Source organism: Armigeres subalbatus, chromosome 2, assembly GCF_024139115.2.
Source record: "Armigeres subalbatus isolate Guangzhou_Male chromosome 2, GZ_Asu_2, whole genome shotgun sequence".
NCBI classification, from domain to species: Eukaryota; Metazoa; Arthropoda; class Insecta; order Diptera; family Culicidae; genus Armigeres; species Armigeres subalbatus.
The window spans coordinates 1,905,274-1,921,610 of record NC_085140.1 but is presented as its reverse complement, the minus strand read 5'-3'; the positions used below and the strand labels follow the sequence as shown (position 1 = coordinate 1,921,610).

At 41.9% G+C, this 16,337-nt stretch overlaps 3 protein-coding genes across 4 annotated transcripts in view; 2 read left to right on the top strand and 1 right to left on the bottom strand.

The window, feature by feature from the left end:
- The first annotated feature begins 614 nt into the window (after window positions 1-614).
- On the top strand, window positions 615-2,623 carry LOC134217427 (cyclin-dependent kinase 10). The gene is made up of 4 exons (XM_062696193.1): window positions 615-788; window positions 841-989; window positions 1,049-1,121; window positions 1,574-2,623. Exons 1-4 carry the CDS (start codon window positions 779-781, stop codon window positions 2,578-2,580), a joined length of 1,239 nt encoding a protein of 412 aa, XP_062552177.1. The 5' UTR covers window positions 615-778; the 3' UTR covers window positions 2,581-2,623.
- Window positions 2,606-3,084, bottom strand: LOC134217433 (large ribosomal subunit protein mL42). The gene has a single exon (XM_062696198.1). It carries the CDS (start codon window positions 3,045-3,047, stop codon window positions 2,658-2,660), a length of 390 nt encoding a protein of 129 aa, XP_062552182.1. The 5' UTR covers window positions 3,048-3,084; the 3' UTR covers window positions 2,606-2,657.
- Window positions 3,085-3,200: 116 nt separating this feature from the next.
- Window positions 3,201-16,337, top strand: part of LOC134217426 (uncharacterized) — a 99,538-nt gene continuing 86,401 nt past the window's right edge. Inside the window, exons 1-3 of one of the 2 annotated variants that reach the window (XR_009981036.1) lie at window positions 3,201-3,422; window positions 3,485-4,840; window positions 4,908-5,047. Coding sequence is in view for 1 of the 2 variants with exons in the window: in XM_062696192.1 (XP_062552176.1) it covers window positions 3,384-3,422; window positions 3,485-4,840; window positions 4,908-5,021 (1,509 nt within the window). In the remaining variant the exon portion in view is untranslated. Of the gene's footprint in view, window positions 3,423-3,484; window positions 4,841-4,907; window positions 5,088-16,337 lie in introns of those variants that run through there. The other variant, XM_062696192.1, reaches the window with a different exon arrangement.

Below are 16,337 nucleotides of genomic sequence, written 5' to 3'. Positions count from 1 at the left end.
TGCGGTAGAAAATATTGTGGATTTAGAGCATCATTATCGGTCGCGAGTATTTTAATCACCCGCGCAGCGCTTTCATTTTAGGTTTTGGTCTGATTCGTGATTCGGACCGATTCCGTCGATTCGGAAATTATGAAATCCCCCGTTCATAAGAATGGCTGGTGCTACCCAGCAAGACCAACAAGACATCTATCAAAAATGATTCAATATCTGTCAAAAGTAATCTTGCTCTCCGAGCAGGGTTTTTTGGAAATTTTTGAACTGTCACTTTTAAGTTTAATTCGATTTTAATTCACGAATCGGACCAAAGCCTTATGGGCCAAACACAATTGATACGTTTGCGTGCGTTTTGACAGTTTTCCCATGAGAAAACTGTCAAAACGCACGCAAACGTATCAATTGTGTTTGGCCCATTAGTTTCGTCACTCCGTTTCCGTATCGGTCACTATTTTCGGCTCTCAATTTGGTTGCTCTTTTCCGTACCGGTGACGTTTGACAGTTGACGGTTCACCAAATAGCAGCGCGTTTAGTAGCGATCGGTGAAGTGACAAGTAATGATACTGCGCTGCCAAGCCAAACGGCTTAAACTCACCACCGGTAATCTTGCACTTATACCGATAATTTTGTAAATTTATCTGGCCACCCTTGCATTTGTTTTATGCGCGAGGTTTCATTGACAATAAAAAGTTTATTTTGTTTACCTATCTCTGTAATAGAAATTATCAATCTTTCTATCAGAATCTGTTAAAATCGTTACAATATTACCGAGAAGCGCTGCAACATGACTAAGGGTATGTTTGAACTTATAAAAATAAATTTATTTCAAAAACTTTTTATTTTCAGATAAACGAATAGACGAAGATGAAAAAAAGCCCTCCGATATTACCACTGGAGCTGGAGGCAACAACGATCCGGTGGGACCGATTGTCCGGAAAGGAGCGTTATTGTCCTTTCGTACTAAGAAGCTTATGAATATTCCCGCTAAAGACATGGTGTGTAGTCAAATAGTATAAGGCATTCTAAAATTTATTTTAATTGGAAATTGTTTCAGTACGGAAGATGTCGATTTGTTTCCGTGTTCCAGAAATGTAATCGGGTTGGCGAAGGCACTTACGGAATTGTCTGTGAGTATTGTCTAACATAAAAGTAATGTGTTTTATCTGCGATCTATCGAACGTTTATTTCCGTCCAACCTTCTTAAGGTTACCATCTTTTTCCGCTTAGAAGCTTGCTTTACTTGGCATGATATAAAGCTATATAAAGTAAATAGATTAACAGGCTATCGTAGAAATAAACATAAAAGATACATGGCCAGAACAGAACAGAACAAACCCACAAAAAGTCCTTATCTGTTTGAAAATCAAATATGTGATGGTTTAGACTTGTACCACTTATGGAATCTTTTTGATCACTCAATACTAATTGTATATGAGGTTGAAAGACTATTATTCTTCTATTTACTTCCACTATTCATGGAAGTAAATGGAAGAATAATAGTCTTTTAACCTTGTAGCATTTCCCCTAAGACGCTCTAAAATAATTAATCACTAATTGTATGTTTTTATATTGATTTCAGTTCGAGCGCGAGACTCGGAGAGTAAAGAAATTGTAGCACTCAAAAAAGTTCGGATTGATCAGGAAATGTTTAAGGATGGCTTTCCAGTTAGCGGTCTGCGGGAAATTCAAATTCTAAAAAATTGCAGTCACGAAAATGTTGTCGAACTTAAGGAAGTCGTGGTAGGCAACAGTCTGGAGAGCATATTTTTGGTAATGGAATTTTGTGAGCAAGATTTGGCCTCTTTGTTGGATAACATGGAGACACCTTTTTCCGAATCGCAAGTGAAATGCATCGTAATCCAGCTATTGAAGGGGTTGAAGTATCTACATTCCAACTTCATCATCCACCGAGATTTAAAAGTATCCAATTTGCTGCTGACCGACAAAGGTTGTCTGAAGATTGCAGACTTTGGTTTGGCTCGTTATGTGAGTGATTCGGAAAAGCCAATGACTCCTGGTCTAGTAACGCTTTGGTATCGTCCACCGGAGCTTCTATTCGGATCAAAGGTGCAAACTACTGCAGTGGACATGTGGGCTACGGGCTGCATTTTGGGAGAGCTGTTAGCTCATAAACCACTTATGCCAGGCGTCAGCGAAATCTCCCAAATCGAGCTAATCATTGAATTATTGGGAACCCCTTCGGAAACCATTTGGCCAGATTATTCATCATTACCAGCGGTGCAGAACTTCACCCTCAAATCTCAACCATACAACAACCTCAAGCCAAAATTTGCCTGGCTCTCCTCCGCTGGGCTGCGTTTACTGAATTTTCTCTTTATGTACGATCCCAAAAAACGTGCCACCGCTGAAGAATGTCTTCAGAGTAGCTATTTCAAGGAAGCTCCGTTGCCATGTGACCCTAAGCTGATGCCAACATTCCCACACCACCGGGATCTGAAAAACATTCCCAAGGAAGCGGCGGAAGTGCAGCCTCCATCTTCTTCTAAGACTTCATTCGACCCGACCACAATGCCTACCATTTCGGATTTATTGGGTTCATTAGTCAAAAAACGTCGAACTGAATAATCTACTAAAATAAAAGGCTAATAAATACATTTGTGTGCTTTAATTGTCTTTAATATAATAATGCCGGAATATTTCCATTAAAGATACTGCCGATCCATTGGGGTCTTTTTAGCTTTCTTATCACGGGCTCGCGGGAACCACCGATGTTTGGTAGTAAAGGTGATCTTGGAAAGCTCTTCACGTACCATTTCTGGGTGTTTGCCTCTCAGTTGACTAACTCCGCACTGGACCAAGTCATCACGCACTAACGACGGACTTGATTTGACCGGAGTTATTTCGATCGGTTTTGAATATTCATAGGGAAAGGTTGGCTCTGGATGCCAGGCTACGAACACTTTTCCTCCTAGCGCCGGTGAAACACGCTGCACCAGGTTTTGAGGGTTTCCTTTGGCCACCTGGACATTTTCATACTTTTTTAAAGTTACAAAATGATTCCACCGACGAAAAACGCGACTGCACATCGACATGATGCAACTTTTGTTGACTTTTGAGATTTTTGACGCACGCATACATCAGGCCTTTTCGATTGACGTTCTAACGGCCTTTTCATGTGCACGTTAAAAAGAACCAAAACGCCATCCAGCCAAATAACGCGAGTGAAAACAACTCAATTTTGGGTAAAATTCCATTTCCGTGCACCTCCTCAAAACAGTGCGCGAAACAAAACAGAACAAGAAAAACAGTTTGATTTCTACCGCGAAACCTGTTGCGAACACGCGAATATCGAACTCCCGTCTTTTCAATAATCTGCATTAAAGTTTTGTTTATCTTAGGAATTTTGCAGCGACAAAATCCGATAAAAAATGGACGGAATAGACCTCTACAATAAGGCTTACCTTGAAGTAAGTCTTCCGGTTCCATTTGGTAATGCTTATCCTCAACTAGGTTGATTTTTTTCTTCTAGTCCCTGGCTATCAACCAACGGGAAACAGAAAGATGGAAAAGCTACCGAGCGGAACATGAAGAGCTCAAAGAAAATCTCAAAATGTACAGCAAACAGCTGAAAGCTGATATTTTAATCCCGGTTGGGTCGAAAGCTTTCATACCTGGCCAATTGTATCACACGGGCGAAGTGATGGTCAGTCACGGTTCAGGTTACTTCTCCGATTGTTCGATGGAGCAAGCCAACCAAATTATTGCTCATCGAATTTTCGCTGCAAATGATGTTTTGCAGAAATACGAGAAGGAAAGAGATTTTTTCATAAACAAAGTTGAAGTTCCATTTGCAGAGGATGCTTTCAGTGGTAAAGAAATAATAGAAGAATACGACCAAACACGGGAGGAAGTATGGAATCGGGAACATCGGATACGTTCCAAGGAATCAAAGTTACGCGAAGCTAAAGATCGGGATGAGAATAATGCATTTGAGTCCGATCAAGCAATAATGGATCGTTTGGAAGAATTGGAATTGATGGAGGAATTGGAACAGGAAATTGATAATTTAGATATTTCGGTTGAAACAGATGAACAATTGCGTAGATTGATGAACGGAGAGTTGAAGTTACCCACGAGTCGAAGAATTGCTCATGGATCAGGAAATAAAGCTGTGGAAAACGTGATAACCGATATGTCGAAGAAAATCTTTGAAGAAATGGACACCGAGCCGATTGAAGTCGAAACCACTGACGACGAAAGTACTGATGAGTCAGATGCCGAAGATGCTTCAATCGAGTTTATGAAACTGTTACAAGATACAAAAGCTATGAACAAAAGAGATAAACTTCAAGCATTTAAGAATAAACTCAATGACATTAGCTCAAGACTGAAGAAGGAAGACATCAGTGTGGAAGAAAAAGTGCTTCTATGTGACTTGCGGTACGAAGTGGAAGAAGCTCTCGACTTCCTGGATCCTTCGTGGGAAAGTGCAATTGTGAATGCAGAAGATAAAAAAACTTCCAAAAAAGCCAAATCAATTCAGTTTGCAGCTACTCATAGTGTGAAATTCATAGATGATCACGAAGAAATTGCAAAAGAGAGTATCACTAGTGAAGATTATTCCTGCAAAACTTTGGAATTGAAAATTGTTCATTCGCCGGTAGTTTCCCCAGTGATTAGTGATGACGATTCCATGAGAAGTCCGGTAGATATTTACCGTTTGTTCGAACATTGTATGATCAGAACCGAACCTGTTTCTCCTCCTATGAAAGGGAAAAAATCGATTCTTAAAAACCGGGATATGGTTTTGGCGGAAACTCATCTTATCGACTGTCATCCTGTTGTCAAGAAACCTCGTGATAAGACAGAGGTTTTACCAGTGGATGTATGTTTCATTTATGGGATATAATAGGAGTGGGTGAAAATTTAATGACTATTCTTTTTACTTTTAGATAATTGGTGACGTAGTGGAACATAAAACCGAAAATTTCTCACAATCCACGGCACCAGTGCCGGCAAATGTGAGTCAGAAGAAAATTAGTAGGTTTAGACAACAAAGGCAGTGAAATTGTTCATAAGTATAAAGGTGAAGGTAAGTAAACTGTTATTTTTCAATAAATTTTACCCAACAAGTCGCAAACACCGCGTTAGTGTTCCGAAATTCCTTATGCAAGGTGTCATTTTTTTGTGGATCAAGGTCCTTAAAATTGTTGTTAGATTTCCTGATGATCGAGTGAAAGGGTCTCTTAGGCCGTTTGTCATTTCTGAATCTATGATATTTTCGGTTGAGAAACATTTTCGGCTCCCCTTCAATGTTTAATGTTTAAATTATTCTTATTAACAGTAAGCAACAATCATCACGATGATCCGGTTGCAGCTCAGTTAATCTAAGAAGTATGGTCTAATGGTCGGTTGTCATAGTCATTTGGCCTAATGGCCATATAGGCATAATTTTTACAATTTTCTCCTGTTATTCATTTACAGGGCTGTTTTACGTTTTTTTTTTTGCAAATTTCGCGGATTTGTTATTCCAGTTGCGAAAATCGCGATTCCTCAGAATGTCGCAAAAATCGCATATTTTATTTACGCGCTTTTGAAAAACCGCTTTTTTTCTATTTTATAAAATTGATTGAATAAATTCAAAATGCTTATGTTAAAGTGTATAAGGGCCATCCAGAAACCACGTGGTTATATTTTTGAAGATTTAAAACCCCTGCTCCTCCATGTGATTTATTGGGTTCTATATATAATAGTATACTATTCCCCAGAAAACCGTTCCCCGAAAACAGAATATATAAATGAACATGATTTAATTTTCTTTTTTTTGTTCAATATCTTGGCTGTGCATATGCACAGCATATGTTTCGAAATGGACAAATTGATATGAAATTTGCGAAAAAGAATCCACGTGTCTTGGAGGGACTCGAACCCTCAACCTCCTACTCTCTAGATAGGCGTGATAACTCCTACACATCAAGACCACTTAAAGGTCACGTTTGCGGAAAAGCCATCAGAATCCGAGTACCAACCTCCACCGCGGTTAGCTCTCTTTTTTGCAAATTGAATATCTTTCGGATGCTTGATTTGTCCAATCTCCACATGTGCTTTACTATTGTATACCCACAGCCAAGCGAGTGCACATTGTTTATTAAACGAGAGGATCGCACTTCATTCCCCCGAGCAACGGACTGGGCGGGATTGTATAGAATGCGAATCAATCGCATATGCACAGCCAAGATATTTAACAAAAAAATGGTTTTCGTACTGCCGAGTTGCCGAATAATATGCAATTAATTAATTTTCTTGTTTTGTTACAAACATCATCGCAAGAACATAGATAAAATAATTTGTCTTTATGAGTTGGATGTGCAGGACCATTGTGGTAACTGTCGTGTCACGTCGCATCGCGTAGTCACGTCTATTCTGGCTTCACCCCAAAACCGAAAAAATGAATTTCTTCTTGAAGTACGCCTTGATTGAGGAAATGAATAGGGACCCACGCATTTGCCTGAAATAAAGCAATTAAGTAGACCTGTGCGCCGGTCATATAATCGGCGGCGGCGGCGTAATGGTCACTTTTGCGTCCTCACGGCGGCGCGCCGTTGGCTTTTATCGGCGGCGGCGGCGTGAACCGGCGTGGATGAAAAAAACAATGGCTAAAAAATCAATTTTAACGCGGATTTTTGGAATTCACGCTGTTTTGATTCACACGGTACGAATCGCTCGTATAAAAATCGACTTCAGTGGATTAAAATTGTAATATTCGATCGATTATTAAACAGCACATTCCATAGTAAATTACCAGCGACACTAATAAGTACCTGATCTCAATATGTTATTTAAATTGAAACTATTTTATTATTCTCTGATTTTGATGAATCAAAATTTAACAACGAATCCTGCTTCACTTTTCGTAACCCTTGCAATATTGAGCAATATTGAGAATTAGACTTCGGTGTCATAGGACTAATTTGTTTATTTTTTTCCAGAAGTTTTCCTAATTCAGGATTTTGATAAACTTCAGTCGATTTACTTCTCAATATATCTAAATTTCAGAAAAAATCTAACTACTATTTCATTTGAGTTACATATACAATTAGGCAATGTTTGAGCGGCTGCATATCTAGTATATTTAGAGAATTTGCAGTTCGTTCACCTGCTGTGATTCTTGGATCCTGGAAGGACATTCACGATGGAATCCACTAATGACAACCACAATGGACAGTTTACTTCCCACCTCGCGTTCTTGTATGCACAAATCACAGTAGATGATCAACATAACTAAAATGAGCTCTGGCTGAGTAAGACTGAGGCACGATGACCTACCCAATTGAATATTTTCCTCAAAAGTTGGTTAAATATGACAAAAAAAAAGTTCTTTATAGAGTTCCTGAAGAGATTTCCGGAGGAAACTACGATTGTTTTGAAGTTTCTTTAGAAATTCCTTTGTAAAACCCTATAAGAGATTCTGCGGAAACTCATATAGGCTTTTTTCAAAAACCATTAACGCTCTCGTTGGGAAAGGCCTTTAGTAAAACCACAGGTAAAACCATAGAATATTCTTTCAGGGTTTCATTTGGAAATTTATTAAGGAATGAAATAGTTTTCGAAAAAAAATCCTAAAACAATTTCCGAAGAAATTGCTGAAAAAATCTTCGAAGGGGTTCAGAAAGGACTCTCCGAGGGAATAGCGAAAAGAGTTTATAAAGACATTTCTGGCAAAATTTTTGACGGAATTTTCGAAAAAACTTAGTGGAAAATACTTCGTCCGAACTTGGCCAAATTCACTATTTATTCCACGATGGACTTCCTACAAATCACACCAAAGAAATACAAAACCGAATTACGAAAGAATTCCTAAAGAAGTTTATAAAGAAATTCCTAAAGCAATTTCCTACGAAATTTTCAAATGAATTTCCAAAAGAACGAACCTTAACAAACTTCCTATGGTTTTCTTAAACAAAGGAATACGTGTAGGCTCCAGAAGAAACTGCGGTCGAAAAAGATTCGCCACCGCACCAAATGTGTCATGTACAAGACGTTAATAAGACCGGTAGTCCTCTACGGACATGAAACATGGACAATGCTCGAGGAGGACTTGCAAGCACTCGGAGTATTCGAGAGACGGGTGCTTAGGACCATCTTTGGCGGTGTACAAGAAGACGGTGTGTGGCGGCGAAGAATGAACCATGAGCTCGCCCAGCTCTACGGCGAACCCAGTATCCAGAAGGTAGCTAAAGCCGGAAGGGTACGATGGGCAGGGCATGTTGCAAGAATGCCGGACAGCAACCCTGCAAAGATGGTGTTCGCTTCCGATCCGGCAGGTACGAGACGACGTGGAGCGCAGCGAGCGAGATGGGCAGACCAGGTGCAGAACGACTTGGCGAGCGTGGGGCGTATTCGAGGATGGAGAGATGCGGCCTCGAACCGTGTATTGTGGCGTCAAATTGTTGATTCAGTGTTATCTGTATAGATGTAGACTAAATAAATGAATGAATGAAACGTGTAGGAAATTCTGACGTAATTCCTGAGGTAAATTTTAAGGAATATCCGAAAGAATTTTTGAAGAACTTTCTGGAATTCTTTTCCGGAGGAGTTTTTGTAGAACTTTTTGAGGCAATTTCCTATGGAATTCCTTGACGAATCTTCAAAGGAATCTCTGGAGGAAATTGCGAATAAATTACTTTGAATACTTCCAAAGGAATTAAGAAATCTAGGAATTACATCAGTATAGTAGGCATTTTCTCTAAAATTATATTGGGAATTTCTTCGTAATTTCTTTTGAGAATTCCTTCGGAAATTCCATCATAAAATCCTTCAAAAATACCTTTATGGATTTCTCTGGAAATTCCTTTAGGAATTCTTTAGGGCAGTATTTTACCTTCTAAAACTCTTTTAAAGTTCCTTTATGATTTATTTTCGAAAATCCATTCAGGTTCTCTTGGTTGGGAATGCCAATGATATATTTTCGAAAATCCATTCAGGTTAACTCAGGTTGGGAATGCCTTCAACAATTTATGTGGAAATTCCTGCACTAAACCCAACACAAATTACTTCAAAAACGCCTCCAAAAAATATTTGGGAACTCCTCCAGAATTTTATTTCATAAATAATCAAACAAATATCGCCCAGAATTCCGGATATTCCTCCAGGGATTTCTAAAGATTATTCGAAAAACCTCCGAGATAGCCTTCGGAGATTTCTCCAAACTTTTTTTTTCGGGGGATCTCCCAGGAAAAGATAAAGCCTCATTCGAACTTTCAAACTAATCAACCAACCTATTAATAAGATTTGAAATTGAATTTTGATGAGAGCCACCTTAACAACATTTATGAACTGTCATAAGACTAATTTGGTACTATTCCAATTAACTCCACCACGCTGAATTTCTTCACAGATACGTATTTCGACCTCAATTACTAGGCCGTTTTCAGTTTCTCGTGTTAGCTCGACTCGGCTTAGGTGAATTAATTTTTTTATTGCGATTAGTCATCAGCGTGGCAAAATTATCATCGACGGGGCGCCGACCCAAAATTGTCGGCGGCGCGAGTAAAACCACCGGCGGCGGCGGCGGCGCAGGCCTCCGTAAAACCTGTCTTATCGCTAAACGAAGGTTTCGACGTGCTGAAACAGTCGCTAGACGCCGGGTATTCCAGTCAGGGAGCAGATCTCTGAACTACGAGATAAAATGTAGATAGAGAGCCTGCTTTGAGCAGCTGTGCAGAATGGCCAATAACACCACATGGGGGGATGCATACAGGATAGTGATGGCTACGACCAACAACACGCCTCTTGAGATATCCCAGAGATAACACATTAATAAAGATTAAAAAAAAAAAATCCCCGGAGATGTTAGCCAAAAAAGTAGAAGGGTTGTTTCCGAAACATGAATCATCGAACTGGCCCGCTACACCGTATGAGTCAGACGACGCGGTACCGCTAGTGACTAACGAGGATCTTATCGTAGCTGCAAGAAAACTTAAGCTCAATAAGACACCACAGCGGATGGTATTCCAACCTGGTCCTAAAACACGTCATTCTTGCTGATCCAGATATGTTTAGAGCTGCTCCAACGATGCCTGGACGAAGGAAACTTCCCAGACCGTTGGAAACGGCAGAAATTGGTGCTATTGCCGAAGCCCGCCAATCCTTCGGCATACAGACCAATTTGCCTACTCGACACAGCTGGGAAGTTGCTAGAGAGGTTTCCGTAAAGGCCGTTCTACCATCGAAGCAATTCGGTCGGTAACGGATATGGCAAAGGTAGGTAATGTCGCGCGTGCTTTGAATAGGCGAGCTATTAGGTACTGCGCATTAATTACATCAAAAGAATGCGTTTAACAATGCTAGCTGGGCAGCTATAGCTGACTCCCTGCATCGCTTGAAGATTCCGGATTATCTGTGCAGGATACTGAATAGTTATTTTCAGAATAGGGTGTTGATATATGACACCGACGTTGGTCAGCAGTCGATAGAAGTGTTAGCGGGTGGATGGATCCTCGGACCGTTTCTGTGGAATATCATATACGACGGAGTATTACGCTTACGCTTGAGTCTCCCGGCCGTTGTAGTACAAATAGAAGGCTTCGCGGATGACGTAATGCTAGAGGTGACGTTTGACACTCTCGTTGAAGTCGAACTGACGGCTTCGTATGCGATTGGCAGAATAGAGGAATGGCTCAACTCGAGGAGGTTATCCCTTGCACATCGCAATACCGAGGTCGTTGTAGTGCATAACCGCCATGGATTGCAGCAAGCGAGGGTAAGAGTAGGGACCTACACAGTTCGTGAGGTCATTAAAGCATCTGGGTGTGATGATCGACGATAAGCTTAATTTCACGAGCCTCGTCGATCATTGGCGAAAAAGTCTTCATCACGAATGATATCCAATAGATCTGCGGTGCATAGTCAAGTGCGTAGGTTGATAGCGGGTTTAGCATTGTCTATCATCCGCTATGGCGTACCAGCATGGGACGTAGTACTAAATGCCAAGTACCATATCATATGAGGCGGTGTGCGTTATAGCTGGGATGATGCCAATCGACATACTCCTAGAGCAGCGGTTCTCAACCTGGGGTACATGTACCCCTGGGGGTACCTACCCTGGCTCCAGGGGGTACCTCGAAAAATAAAGCAAAATAAGGCAATTAATTTGTCATTTACACTTTCAGTCACCGTGGGAGGTTGAGTATAGTTTTATCTCGTTTAAATACGAGAAAATATTTCCTTTTAATTAAGGAAGGGTCAACATCTCACTGTAGGTGGATTAATCTGGGCTTTTTTAATTCAGAACTTTGTCTTGTACATAATATGCATGACGATTAGTACATCAAAGCCTATTGAATCCTGCCCACCAAAACCAGCACAGTATAAGCGACAAATGATCAAAATAACAAAACGCTGAATGAACAAATTATAAAAATCTTCAATGCAATCTACCTATTCCAAACAAAGTACATATTGAATAATATGTTAACAACATGCTTCTAAACTAAAATCTAAAGTCTGAAGGTACGGAAGCCACCATTTGAGAGGCATGGAGGTTTTTTTTTTAACGCTCAGTTGCTTCGTTGCCAGAGAATTGGAAGCATCCTTCTAGGCTTCTCGGAAGCCGTCATACAAGCAGCTCTGTAGCCTCCAATCAAAAGGCTCGGAAGCCTACCTTCAAGAGGTTTGAAAGATTACAAAGGCTAAGAGGCGTCCTTTCAAGAGGCTCAGAAGCCTCCTTTTAAGTGGCTCAAAAGTTGCCCTTCAAGAGTCTCGGAAGCCTCCCTTCAAGAGGCTCGGAAGCCTCCCTTAAAGTGGCTTGGAAGCCTCTTCAAAAGGCGCCTTTTTCCAAGAAACTCGGAAGCCTCTTTTCCAAACGCGCAAATGCCTACTTTCAAGAAGTTCTGAAGTTTCCCTTTAAAAGGCTCGGAATTCTTATTTCAAGAGGCTTGGAAGCATACTTTCAAGAGGTTCAGAAGCCTCTTTTTAAAAAGCTCAGAAGCCTCCTCCGTCTTTCAAGAGGCTCTGAAGCTTTTTTTTCGAGATGCTCGGAAGCCTCACTTCGAAAGGATCGGAAGCCTTCATTCGAGAGGCTCGGAAGAATTCCTTCAAGAGGCACGGAAGCCTTCTTTCAAAAGGCTCGGAAGCTTCCCTTCAAGAGGCACGCAATTCTTCTTCCAAGATACTTGGAAGCGTACTTTCAAGATACTCAGAAGCCTCTTTCTGAGTTGCTCAAAAGCTACTTTGTGGAGGCTCGAATGCCCTTTTCCAAGAGGCTCTGAAGCCCGCTTTCAAGGGCTCAAAAGTAGCCTTTCAAGAAAACCGGAAGCCTCCCTTTAAGAGGCTCAGAAGCTTCCCTTGAAGAGGCTCGGAATTCTTCATTCATGGGGCTTGGAAGCATACGTTCAAAAAGCTCAGAAACCACCTTTTAAGTGGCTCGAAATCCGCCTTTCAAGAGGCTCTGAAGTCTCCCTATTATAGGTTTGGAAGCCTTCCTTCAAGAGACTCGGAAGCCACCAATAATCAAATGAGTCCTGTAGGAAGCTTGATGTATACATTTGCTTTGAATTGGATTTTTCTAAGGAATAATGAAAATTTCAGCCAACTTCATGGAGAGCTATATGTTTGGTTAGTTTTCAGGTCAGTTTTTCGTTTATCTTATCTTATAGGGGGTACCTCAATTAATGCAAAAGTCTGTAGGGGTATCTCTTAAGAAAAAGAACCGCTGTCCTAGAGGAAGATGTGGAGTGCTTTAATGAAAGAGATTCGGTGCAAGTGCGACGTGTCAAGAGAGCAGCCTCGTTGCTCAAATGGCAGTGAGCATGGGACACCGCAGTCGAAGGACGTTGGACCCACAGGCTGATTCCGGATGTGTCGAATTGGGTTAGTAAGCAGCATGGTCAGGTCAACTTCCACCTATAACAGGTGTTGTTTGAACAACAATGTGTAGGTGAGGTAGAATCGGCAGAGCATGTGATGTTTGCATGCCCGCGATTCGGTGTCTCAACAGATTATGTCGAAACTACAGCACTGGTGTCGTCTTGAACAAAACCAGCAGCTGCAGTAGAGACTACTGTGATGCAGTGAACACCATGCTCACCCCGACAACAAAAACGTCTCGGGTGGGCTGCGGGGACCTCCGTATGTAGATATAGAGGCAAGGAATGTAAAATAACAACATTGCCAATGACAACGACATTATCCTCTTTTGTAAATGTTGGGACAAACTCAACTCGCAATAAGCGTTTGTCCCAAACTGCAACAGAATAGGACAATTATCGCCTGCCACGCATTTTGAGAAGTCGGTTTCCGATGATGTTTTTGGTCAAATTAGTATCAGTTATCATAGATTAGACATAAACTTAACAATCTGTTGACATGAGTTGCGTTTTACTTCTACAATAATCAAGTTATCGCAGTTTGAAAAGTTCACAACAATTACCTCTCCATGTTTGTTGCAAATAAAATGGAACGCAACAATGTCTTTATCCTCTGCAGTTAGGGACAAAGAGTTATCGCTATTTTCTTTTGTCGCTTGTTTTTTGCATTTTTCAACGACAATTACATTCCTTGTATAGAGGTCATTGCTGTTACCGCGCGGTGTCTGTTGTCGGGGTGCTCGTCTCCTACGCAAGTTTATGATATAGATCGATAGGTTACTATCATAGCTTGTGGTCGATGTGATGTCGATGTATAATAACGTCGAGTGCGTTAGCATAGGCGTGAGCGTTCTCAATAGTCCTCACCTGATGTATTGTATATTAAGGCTTGTTCACGACAAAATCTGGACACATAACTTTAAGAATAAAAATAAACTGCTGTTGGTTTAATTCGGTACGTTTTTCACTTCAAATGGCTTCATTCCTTATCGATACTTCGATGTATGCACGAAACTTGGTGACATTTGAATTTTATAAGAAATAATACGTGCCGAATGATCTGGTATCCTCAGTAGAATTTGTTTCGAGCTCGTATCCTTCTGGTGGCTCATAAAATCTCTGACGTTTTAGATATTGTCGAACAAGCATCGACAAATTTTAAAACGCTTTGAGCAGTGTTCACATGAAAACAAAATGTTTTTAGTCATTTTCTGGATCGAGAGACCCGAATTTCAATTGCGACTGCACACAATTCTTTCTGAACCTGCAATTCCTTCGACCCCATTATTCACTACGTACTTGTACCACTCATAAGAAATATATTTTCAGAAAGTACAGACATAGATTCATCAATCTACGAAATATTTCACTCGTTGATGAGCTATTTCAAAAGTTATACGTGTTTAAAGGTGTCCAGATTTTGTCGCGTACAAGCCTTATATACAGTGTATAGAAGTCTTCTCCATTCAACTCAGTATATGGGTATACGTCGCCAACAACGCAGTCGGCGGAGGGTCCGCAAATCGTCCTCCACCTGATCGAACCATCTTGCTCGCTGTGCATCTCGCCTTTTTGTTCCCGTCCGATCGTTGTCGAGAATCATTTTCACCGGATTACTATCTGACTACTATTACATATCCGTCCATAGATCCGTCCATTCCTAAAACTCTCGGTGCGCGTTGGTCCTCCACGAGCATCGTCTAGGTCTTCGTATTTGATCGGAGTGTTTTGCGAAGTCTAAAGAACGTACGATTTCCTGCCATGATGCGTCTCCGAATTTCTCTGCTAGTATCGTTATCGGAGGTCACAAGTGAGCCCAAGTACACGGATTCTTCAACCACCTCGATTTTGTCATCACCAATACAAACTCGTGGTGGGTGGCTTACGTTGTCCTCTCTTGAGTCTCTTCCTATCGTGTACTCCGTCTTCGACGTTTTGATGGCTAGTCCAATCCGTTTAGCTTCGCTTTTCAGTCTGATGTAGGCTTCCTCCATCCTCTCAAAGTTGCGTGCTATAATATCAAAGTCGTCGGCGAAACCAAATAACTGGATGGACTTCGTGAAATTCGTACAACTCGTATCAACCCCTGCCCTCCGTATTACTCCCTCCAAAGCGATGTTGAATGGCAGACACGAAAGACCATCATCTTGCCATAACCATCTTCGCGTTTCGAAGGACTCGAGAACGCCCCTGAAACTCGAACTACGCACATCACCCGATCCATCGTCGCCTTGATCAACCGTATCAGTTTATCCGGAAATCCTTTTTCGTACATTAGCTGCAATAGCTGATCCTGATCGATTTTATCATATACGCACCGACGAACCGACGTGTCACTTAATGGAAAATAATTCAAATTTGCTGCCCACGACGCCATGATGAAAAATCATCGAACACTACCGCCACCCCCATAATGGATCGCGAAGTTTTCATAGCTCAGCCTCTACCCAACGTGTATTAACATTGCAGCGGAGTTGTGTCTTAGCTCATTTGACAGAAGCGATCGCCCGCAAAAGCGAATGACCGTTAAAAAGCGTGAGACAGTCAGAGAGCGCCAGTGACACGTCGGTTCGTCGGTGATATACGTATCATATTGTAAGTATTCGCGGGATTTCTGCTATAACTGACGTACGGCGAACACATGATCTGTGGTAGAGCGTTCACCCATAAATCCCGCCTGGTACCGTCCATCCCGAGTTGCAGAAGGTCACATCGATGCATGACTCACCTCTAGGGCCTCTGAACGTGGATACCTGCCCCACGTTCAAAAGGACCATGTTCAGTCCAACGCCAACGCATTGAAGTCACCTGCTACTACTAATGGTTTCAGACCAGTTAGTGCGGGCTGCGAAAAGGTGAGTTGACATCTGGGTAGGAGCGACCTACACAGCTCTGGTGCTCACAAGTTCCAATCTCACGCTTCCACGGGTCTTTCGATGACAATCGACCGCCAGCTAAGGGTTTTGTACTTAGCTTGTAGTGCAGCCTGGGCACTGTTGTCCTTCTGACATCAGCTAGAGTGAGGGGGTGCGACCAAAGGGATCATCGTCCCAAACCCCTAATCCAAGGCGTTAAGCGACCCGTGCCGAGGGGATGCATGGCTAGAGGGGTGAAATAATGAGCTAGGCCTCTAACGGAGCCTGTGGGGTACCTGGGCACCCTCCACAGTAATTGTCCCTTACCGCGTCATGCTGACCTCTTTTCCCGAGCAACTCGTGGGACCAAAATGGAAAACCAAGTCAATTCTTCAATTAGTGGTAGTAGTGTAGGCGACAACCCCTTCGCAAGAGGTGGGTTGTTCAGGTCTCCGCCTAGGAGGCCAGAGGAAATAGTCGGCAGCTCAGTGCGCAGCGCCAGCGTGGGTCACTTAACCTTCATCATCTCGGCTAAAAAAACGCCGGTTGAGGTTATTGACGGACCATGGCTTGTGGAGGCGATGAACCGCAAACGCGATGGGCTTTCGGCCTTCGAGGTGGCGACGGAACAGCTGGACGCCATCATCGACTTTGCGTCATT